Source organism: Neolamprologus brichardi, chromosome 11 (genome assembly GCF_056152115.1).
Source record: "Neolamprologus brichardi isolate AB-2024 chromosome 11, ASM5615211v1, whole genome shotgun sequence".
In the NCBI taxonomy this organism is placed as follows: Eukaryota; Metazoa; Chordata; class Actinopteri; order Cichliformes; family Cichlidae; genus Neolamprologus; species Neolamprologus brichardi.
The window spans coordinates 15,942,851-15,953,140 of record NC_142114.1 but is presented as its reverse complement, the minus strand read 5'-3'; the positions used below and the strand labels follow the sequence as shown (position 1 = coordinate 15,953,140).

The 10,290-nt window shown below is 39.6% G+C and overlaps 1 protein-coding gene across 2 annotated transcripts; it reads right to left on the bottom strand.

Annotated features, from left to right (window-relative positions):
- Positions 1-922: 922 nt before the first annotated feature.
- On the bottom strand, positions 923-9,227 carry flad1 (flavin adenine dinucleotide synthetase 1). 2 transcript variants are annotated; one of them, XM_006804895.3, is made up of 11 exons: positions 8,987-9,227; positions 7,559-7,649; positions 7,020-7,188; positions 6,129-6,506; positions 5,339-5,452; positions 4,793-5,060; positions 4,289-4,436; positions 3,820-3,918; positions 3,485-3,674; positions 1,374-1,447; positions 923-1,287 (listed from the first exon to the last, which is right to left on the bottom strand). In XM_006804895.3, exons 2-11 carry the CDS (start codon positions 7,564-7,566, stop codon positions 1,152-1,154), a joined length of 1,584 nt encoding a protein of 527 aa, XP_006804958.1. In that variant the 5' UTR covers positions 7,567-7,649; positions 8,987-9,227; the 3' UTR covers positions 923-1,151. The 2 variants fall into 2 exon arrangements, with proteins under 2 accessions (XP_006804958.1, XP_035769838.1); XM_035913945.2 differs by having other exon boundaries at positions 8,963-9,062.
- Between the last annotated feature and the right edge of the window lie 1,063 nt (positions 9,228-10,290).

Genomic DNA, 10,290 nt, shown 5'->3' with positions numbered 1-10,290 from the left:
AACACACAGGAGAAGTTTAAATAAATAAAAGCACAAATTAGACCTATTTAAAAGTAAACCCCTCACATTATATAAGCTGCATATACAGCTATAGTTAGAAGTGGCCTAACACAGACTGTAACTTAATTTTCTACCCCAAAAACATCATTCCAGACAATGTCCCGGTGTGTTTACCGCACCACCAAAACACACACCATTACATCGGTGCTGTGATTATAAAGCCGCTGTTCATTGCCTCTTTTATTACTGTTATTATTAATAAATCAAGCAAGCCGTGAAGCCAGGACAGATATGTTAGGAGGGGGGTGTATGAGGGACGGCCTAGAAGTGGTAATTGCTGGTGTAACAGTGTGTGCAGCCCCGCGGTGGCCTCGTAAGCGACCCGCTTTATTAGATCGGCCGGTATTGATCCACGCTGCGCGGTGTTGACTAATCTCCAGGCGGGGAGAGGGAGAGCGCAGATCGATGAGCCTGGATTCAATCATGTCTGGAAACGGAGAAGGTAATTTATTATAATCACGGGCACTAAATAGAAAACGTGAGAACAACGCGCCCGTGAGGGCTTCAAAGAGAACTACAGCGAGCGGGTGTGTGGTGGGGAGATGCTCAGCTAAACGTGCTGCAGCCTGCAATTCTGGGTATTCAGTATGAGACACGGATTAGCAAACGAGAGCCTGCTGGGTGGCCTTCATCAGGGAGTTTCTCAAATCTGGTGTTCTCTCCACGATGAGAAAAACCTTTTCACATTATTTACAAATACATTTTGATGGAGCCCGTCTTTCTGGTGGAGTGTTGTTATTGGATTTGGAGATAAGACAAAGGGAGGCATGAATAAGTTAAGTGAAGAGCTATATTGAATGCCCTGCAGATTCCCATTTGTATGTGAGAGCCCTCTTAAAGTAACATGACAATAGAAGAAAAAAAAAGGAGTGATGTTTTATTCAACAGCACAGAGAGCCATTACTTTAGACTCGCACATGTACACAAGCAACACACATTTTCTCTGTGATCTCATTCCGCAATCAGACATGGTATTTTTGAAAAGGTCCTTCTTATGAATTAAATGAGGGTGGATGGTTAGCAGACATCCTTAAAAAGAAAAAATAATGGCTCCACGAAGAACAGGTTAAGTAAGACGAGCACAGATGGTTTTAGGCGCGGGAGTTTCGCTCCTCTTCTTCATTCTCCAAGAGGTAGGCTGGTTTGTATCGTGTCACCCCCCTGGCATCCACCATCTTCAGTGCCTCGTTTCGACAGGTGTTGTCCATACTGCCGAGTGAAGTGTACCTACATTTCAACAGAGATATTTTAGACCTAAAGATCTGCTTTTTAAGCTGTGTACACCTGAATAAAGACAACTAACACATCCTTACCCTTTATCATAGAGAATACAGTACGGCACATATAATGTCCTCAAGAATGCCCAGATGTCGTGATATGTCCAGTCCTGGAGAGTGTTAGAAAACAAATGTAATTGGTTTGCAACTGACTCCCTTTGTTCAAGCTATAATAACTCATCCTCTGTGGAGTCCTTTTAGATATACTCATGAAATAAAGCACTACATAAATTATCTTGAATTGAGGTCAACTGCTAAATGTACCTGTGCTTCTATGTGCTCCATCACAGCAGCTGACACAGTACTAGCATTAACAATAAAATCAAATAAAGCAGGCGACTGCCATGTCGCTTATGCACATCCATTCTTCCTGCAGACTAAACAGAAGAACAAGACGTGAGCTCGCTACAGCTATTCAGCAAAAAGCACTGCAATGATTTCACTTTTGTGACCCTTTCATGTTGAAATGTTAACATGCATCCCTCACTCTGCGTTGGTGTTGCATTAGAAAGCCTTTTAATGTACTGGTGCACTCACATTATGTGCGAGTTTATTTAGGAAAAATAGTCGTTTAAAGCTTTACGAATAAAGCATTATTCAGAAATTTTTATCAAGATGACAAATAACATCAAGGATAACAAGTGAAGCTTTCCCAGGTCGTGAGCTTTTGCAGACACATTATTTTACACCTGCTGTTTTAGACATGTGACGATCATGGTGACAATGTGGTGTCAAATGAATAAGTGAATAATAACTACCCGACCCTACAATCTGACAATCACTGGTCATGAAGGGAAAATGACCGGTTATGAGTGGTCACTGGGAAAATGACTGCTAAGGCCTAAATCACGCAGGTTTACACATCGGTCAGTGACATCTGTCGCTAGGAAAAATGTGTATTCTCCAAATGACTTGACAAAAACCTCCACGTGACTGCTTTAATCACTACCATATTGCTGTGGTCATACAGTGACGTACTTGTCTACAAATACAGTCCAGCTGCTCTCAGAGCTGTAATGAAACTATGAAAAGTTTGACACGATCCAGAAACTGAGCTCTGGCCTTTTGAAATATGTTGGCACAACTTTCCCTTTGAAGGTGAATTTTCTCCATTTCCGATTTGTGTTGTACATTTCAACAAAACAAGTTTTACTTCCACCTTTACTTTAACTTGTGGTTGGGAAGTACTGCAGACAAACAAGAAAAATACTAGCGGCTTACCAGAGGTATCCCTCCTATTAGATACACCTATAACTTCAATTTCAAAATCAAATTATCACATTCAAAAGATTTTCAAGAAACTTGACCTCTGACCTTGAACTTGAGATCAAGGAGTCAAACTCTTCTGAAATTTTTAGTAGCTGCATCTGTGGTATCAATTTCAAAATCCCACGTCACCTCCTTCTCAAGTAACACAAACTTGCATATTCATTGTGACAATAACCCATCAGCCTTTTACAGCTAAAGGGGTAAAAAGCTACATGGAACCGTGGCAACCTGCAAGTAATTAAATTCAATTGCTAAGAGTTTTTTGATGGAATTGGTAACAAGCAACTTCGAGGAACTACTCCCAACCAATTGGGAAATACACATTTTTTACTAGATGGTTGTATTTCATGTAAATATAGAAGAAAGGTCTTAATCCATCTGTGCATGATGTTGTTTTCTGTTCAAGTATTTTGGGGTATTTTTAGCTTTATTTTGAAAGTACTTTGACTTCATTTGAGTCTAGAGAGAGATGAAATCAGTAAAGAGAGAGAAACAGCACTGCAACAGAAAAAGCGCTAAAAATGAAAACCATGAGATATGATCTTATAGCTGTTTCCATTAGTACTTACTCGGGTTGCCTCGGTGATAGTATCTGGTATCAGGTACTTTTTTAGTACCTACTTGGTCCCAGTCTGACAAAAAGCCACAGACTGAGCAGCAGGTATACCATCGCTTTGATGTCCACCTTTGTTGTAGCGTTCGTGTCACGTACAAATGACATTACGGGATGTTTGGCCAAGTTGCTCTAACAACCCCACGCACATTTAGTGGTACTCGATTGTAAAGGAAAACAGATCGAGGCGAGTCATACCGCCTCACGCCACGTAGAGCCAGCATACTGTCGTAATATAACGGCATGCATACTGTGTGTCACTCACTAGTAAGGGGTTCACTCTCATGTAGTCAGGCCAGCCAGGATCAGTAGGACACATGGCTGTGAGTGTATGTGAATAAGGGTCGCTCCTCCTGGTCCCCATCAGGACGGCTTTTAGCTCTGGCCTTCGTTCCTTCACCTCGCTCAGTGCCTGGCGAATACTGCCCTCCACAGTGAACAGCTCCAGGCTATATCTTTGGGACATACAACGCCAAGTAATGAGATACAGTGGTGCCACACAGACAGGGTTAGGCCACATTTTTCAAAACAAGACCTGGACTGGATATATTAAAATACATGACATCAACTGGATAGATAGCTAGATGACAGATAGCTCACCTTTTTGTTGTGTCCTGTAGAAATCTCTCCATTTCTGGGAATGGAGAGACAATACGAATATACAGAACTTTCACCTTTTCTTTAGTATCTGGATATCGGCTGAGAGTGACAGGAAGAGAAAAAAGGGACATTTTTTAAAAAGATAAGCAATGCTGGCACAGAAAAACATCAGATAAGTATTTGTCATATCTCACAATCTGTCCAGCACAGGTCATGAAAAGTCCAAAAAAGTAGTCAGTCTTCTCCAAGATTTTCTCTAAGTGCTACCCTCAAACTAGTTTTCTTTTTCCATTTACTTCCTGCTGAGATCTCACACCCCACTGTGCGCTAATGCTATCATTATGTTTTTAATTTGAATCTTCAGTTTCATCTTTCATCTCTCAGGTCATTTGTTTTTTTCCCCCCACAGATTAAAAAAATCCACAAAATTGTTTTAATTGTCTCATCTCGTCTTCTCCCCTCCTGTTACCGTTTCAGTGCAGCATAGTAGAGATGGAGCAGCGCTGTGCAGTCTTTGCCCCCGTTAAAGCCAACACAGATTTGCTCTGTTGAATACTGATGGAGTGCTGCCTCTATTGTTTTCAGTGCAGACATGACTTTCTCACCCAGCTCTGTACCTGTGGGAAGGAATCGACAGTAAGAGGATGGTTCATAATTAATGCAGTCAAGCTGTGAGGCATCTTAGAAATGAGCCCACATTTCTACGTCTAATCCAAAGAAAAGAAAAAAAGCTGTTAGTAGTTTGTCATAGCTTAGTTATTGAAGTTTTATTGTAATCTATTCACCATTCTGTCTCACAGAGTTATATTCTTCTTTTTTATTATCCACTCTGACTTTACGACTTAAATTACTTTAATATTTTAACTTTCTTTATTGGTCCCAATGCCTGTGTAAAATGCACAAGTCAGTATTCACTTTATATCAAGATGACTCATATTTAAGAATCATCTTCCATTACTCTCCGCACACTCACCACTGTTGGCCAATCCGTACACCTCAGCGGGGGCTATGGACACCGGGTCTGTGACTAAGGGCACCACGCTCCCCTTGGGCAGCTTGTCTAGCAGCTGTATTCGGGCTTTGTCCACCTCCTGCTGGCTGTCTGCGTCCAGGACCAGCCTAACTCTGTGATAGTTGCTCAACCAGTCAGGGTAGGAGCCAAGAGCCACCTTTCGGCCCCAGTCAGCCTGCAGTTTAGTCAGCACAGGTGCAATGTCTGTTTCATCTGCATCGACAAACACCTAAAAACAAAAAAAGCTAATGTCTGGTAAACTTAATTGTACTATTTAAACACTGCATTCAAATCAACATTATTGTACTCAACTAAAAGTAAACTAAAAGGTAAAATACATTAAAAATATCAAGGAAATATCAGAAATATAGAGGAAGTACTAAACTCTAATATAAACAAAAAGTAAAAAATAAATAAATACATAAAAATTAATTAGAAAAAAAACAAATGTATACTAATTCTGACTTGGACTGGATTTTGAAGTAACAGGTTTGGTTATGGAGTTACCTCGCGAGTGTGAAAGGTGGTCCCTGAACCAGCAAAGAGATGCTCCAGCCCATTGAAGGCCTTCTCCATTAAAGATGGGATCCCGGGAAAGATGTACACATTACGTACACTGACCTGGGAGAAAAAGGTAGACACATCAAATTGTAAGAAAAGATGTGGGGCGGTACTCGAGCCATCATTGTTGAAACTATTGAAATATGATGCAGGAATTAAATCACATCTCTGCAACCCAGAGACAGCTAACAATTGAGGACAGATTTACAGTTTTGTAAATGTCAGATATTTATTTTTGCTAAGGTAAATGGCTGGTGCCTGGGGTTCCATTTATAGCTAACAAGCATGAGAATGGTATCCAACTCCTTCTCCACCTTTTGTGGAGACAGGGCACTTTTTTTAAGGGCTGTTCTTCATTGTTTCATTTTAAATTCTCAATAGGATAATAATATACTGTACATTAATGTTTCTCAACTTGAAACACATTAATAAAGCACCAATGACATTAACCTTAAAGAGAAAAATGTCCAAATTTAATGACCTGTGAGTAAGAGGTGTGAATGCTTCTCACGCCTGGTGTCTGTGTGTGCTCAGAGTATTTATTGTTTTGACCACTGCAGGAAGCTATTTTCACTGCTTCAGCAACTAGTTAGTTTGCAATCTGTCTTCTAAAGAAAACACCGTCACTTTTGTTTACCTTAAAGAAAGGTTATGGGTTGAACAGCACCATGTAGCTTGGATATATTTGAAGTAACTTTGTGTTCTATAAAAATTCCTCTGTACCGAGTTCACTCACCAGAGGGTAGCGGTGCTTTAGCCCAGTCTGAGGGTCAGTTCCATAGTTAAGTTTTGCTGAGCGAGGCACCATCGCCAGCTTCATAGCAGCACTGTTTTTCTCCCTAACCCCGAAGAATTCTTCAACCAGCTTGCTAAGGTCTGGATTGGCATATAACTCCTCGTGGAATGCTATGGCAACACTCTCAAAGGTGACGTCATCGTGAGTGGGACCTATACCCCCCGATGTGATGAGGTGCGTATACTGAGATGAAAGGAGGGCCACCTCTTTGGCAATGACTGCCTGCACATCCGGTATGACTGTTATGCGCTGCACAGACACTCCAAGCTTCCTAAGCGCTTTAGTTAGAAAGGCACTGTTGGTATCCACTGTGTGACCCTGAAAGAGACACCCACATGCACATCAGATTCAAGAACTTTAAAAAAAAAAAAAGAAACAAAAAAAAATAAAGAAAAAGGAAACTCCAAGGTCTTGCTTGATGAAATTCAAGGACTGAAGGGTGATTTTCAGGCAGAGAGATGTGACACTGGACAAAAATCAAATACTTCATGTTTAAATCATGATCATGTCAAGTCAAAAAAAATAATAATAGTAAGCTTGTGACTTCAGAAACAGCCACAGCTGCCACATAAAGTAACCGTCGCAGTTTTCCCCCCCTGAGGTCATGAAATGCACATCAGAGACTGGATAGAGGTCCAAACACATAGGGATGCAGATGATGGTATATGTTAAACACTGCACAATGCAGGCTCCTACTTCTATTACAAAAAAACCCAGTTTATATTGATTTCCTCAATTGCACAAACTCCCAGTGATTTTCATTTGGGTGCTGTCACACACGTATAGCTTAAAAGCCACACAAGGCACAAACTTTATCAACACCAAAAGCACCTTAAGAATCTCATCTCCAATGATGAGAATGGCTGCAGTAGGAGCATCCCCATTGGCTGCAAAAGACGAACTGTTGCTCTGGAGGTTTGTTGACATGGTTGCCTTGCTGAGATGAGCTGCCAATCTCCTCACACGCACCACTGCTCTACTCAGCTTCGGAAAAGAAAAGCTGGGAACAATGGAAACAAATTAATTGAGTACTTCTTACTACAAATTTATACTAGGTTTATCAACACTCAGCAAAGTCAAAAACCTATCGAGTCAATAAGACCTCTTTAGCACAGTATGTAAGCATATGCAATATGGAATGCAGTGTGCATATGCTCAACTGTTAATATGCAGATGGGCCACAAATTAAAGGAAAAGCCAGCATATCTTACAAATGGTGATTTCTGTAATACCATAACAGAGGAAACAAATGAAACCCATATTAAGGTCAAATATTCAAGATCTCCCTGTAATTTGTCAGCTATTTGTGCATTTTAATATAGCATCTGTATTACTTTACTGCATTTACAGTGACAAGAAATGTTTCTTACATCAGCATGAATCCACACAGAGCATCAGAAAAGGCTTCGCTGTTGTTCAGACCCTCTTCTCTGTCATAGTGTGTCCCCTAGCAGGAGGTATCTATAGAAGAAGGGGGGTGTACTGTTAACATGTGAATAATTTGTGCATTTCTTCTGCATTTCCTTAACATTGACTCTCTCTCTTTTCTTTTTTTTAAAATCGGCTATTTATTTATATAGGTCTTTTTATAAGGCTTTAAATTGGAGTTAAGTGGTTGAACTTGAAATAAGAAAAGAGTTGTATTTAAAACACTTGAATGATTAAAAGTCACTGGTTGCTAATGAAACTGTTTTATTTCTATTTAAATGTGTGTATTAAGTGTTTTTCAAATGTATATAACTAAATTGCAGTAGTCCTATGTGCGTCATTAACAATAAGATGGTGACAGTTTGTTTTAATAGTTTTAATAATTTCTGTCTTTTAAGGTAGATAATCATTTGATGCAGATGAAAAACACGTTTTCCATCCAGTGTTTGAAACACTAGCAAACTGCTGACAAAATAGAACTCTGTGATAACAAAGCAAAAACATCTGTATTACACAAATGTGTTAAAAAGAGAAATAATGGTACTTAAATCCACTGTTAAGGGATAAACAGATCCAAAGCAGGCATTTAATGATACTTCTAGGTGTCTTGTATGTTAAGCTTCACATTGTGCATTTGGTTTGGAGAGCAGCCTGGGTGTCACAGTTGCAGTAGGATAAAGAAAACGGTGACTTCTGGTATTTGCCAAAGATTTATTAGGGGTAAACTGTTGTAGATGACTAACTGGCCTATGATCTGTCCAACACATGTCTTATGGACGATATCAAGTCAAAGTGAGAAAGTATAAGGTAAAAAGTGTTTTGGGTGTTTTTTATTTGTTTGTTTTTTATTAATAGTTTTTCAAGAGAGATCTGGAAAAGAGTGCAGAGATTGGAATAATTCATTTGAGTTCTCCGTAAATCCCGTTGACTACAGTCTATTAACCAACACAAGCAAACATATTAGACATTAAAAAACGTAGAAACATTAGTATTCGCTTTTTGACACAACTGCCTTTCACCTGCTTACACAGTTTGCATTGCGTAACATTTGTAAGTTATCTAACGGGACGAAATTAAAGTGAACTCAGACATATTCATTTATGGCCATACCAAAAAATAACTGAAACACAAGGCAAATATCACAAGTGTGTGAGCGTGTGTAACACCTGAATGTAAATTCTTAGCTAACTCTAAGTCTCCTCGCTAGGTTACTTATGCCAAAATAAAGAAGTACAATTTAAGTAGATGTGCACTTTCAATTTTGTCTCTACTGTCGATATCTCTCGACGAATATGTTTAGTGTGAGGAAAAAGTCCGGGTGTTACATTTATTATTTGATAACCAACCTCATTAAAACCGAGGGAACTTACCCCTCAGCTGTATATGTCCGTGCTAAGCTCCCTATCACCGGTTGCTACAGCTGCAGCTCGAGCTGTCGCTCAAGGTATGACGTAACCTTAAAACCACACTACGGTAGCCAATCATATTCCAGGAGGCGGGTCTTAACGACCAGCAAGTAATGTACACTAAAGTCATTTAAAGATGTGGCGGAATCAGCACAGTCAATGAGGAGTAATAAATGTCGCTTATCTACTTTAAAAACAAGTGTCAGCCAAACGATTAGTAACATAACTTTACTGCTGCACCACCACCCGGAAGAGAACGGAGAATCACTCCTTCCTTTGCCCGATTCAAAAGAGATTTCTGTTACTCGTGCGCCCCTGCTGATTGGAGGAGTGAACTCCACGAAACCTAAATGCTGTTATTAAACTCATAATTACTTTCTTCGCCTGTGGGTGGAGCATGTTGGCATATATTTAATAGTTTTGTCTGCTTGTGGATGAAATATTAAACCGAAGTGAGAGACGAATTGATTCTCGCGCACAGCATTTTACTGCCTTCAAACACATTGACGGTTTAAGATATACTCTGTCTGTCTGAATTCATTAAAAATTAATCAATTTAAGCACTGATCAGTCAACGTAACTCCTTGTACCTTTATGTCCGCTTAACCAGAGCGCGTACAATGCTTGATTTATGTATTTTTTCTATCAGATCATATGACCGACAAAATAATAAAGTATTCTATTGTTTTATTATTGTTCCAGTTATTATTATCTGTCTACTTTGCTGCTGTAATAATGCCCATTTCCCAGATGTAGGAGTAATAACAGCTATTTTATCTTATCTTACTCAGCAAACTGGGATTGCAGAACAAGTCCTTATCAACGTGAAAAATAAAAATGCTTTGTGTGATACAATTATATGATGGGCTATCATACAATTATATAAAACTAGAAATAATTACGTGAATGGGCAATTCTGAGATGCAAGCACAACTGTATTCGTTTTGCTTCCTGGAGGGAATGCATTTGAGTCAAATAAGGGCAAACTTGCTTCACGGGTACATTTTTACATGCTTCAGTGGGAAAAAAGAAAAAAAGCGCACGTGTCAGTGCACCAACGCATGAACCGATCCACTGAATCAGCATGTTCTGAAACTGTAGAATTCAGCCACTCCTTTCCCTTCGTACGTGATAATATGTGTATTGTGCATACAATCAGTGGTAAAGATCTAGTTCTTGGGCTTTAGCGTCTTGCACAATGTCATGTTTACTTATTGGTGGTATAAGGCTGCGGCCTGAAGAAAGTTATCTCATCACCAAACTGCTTT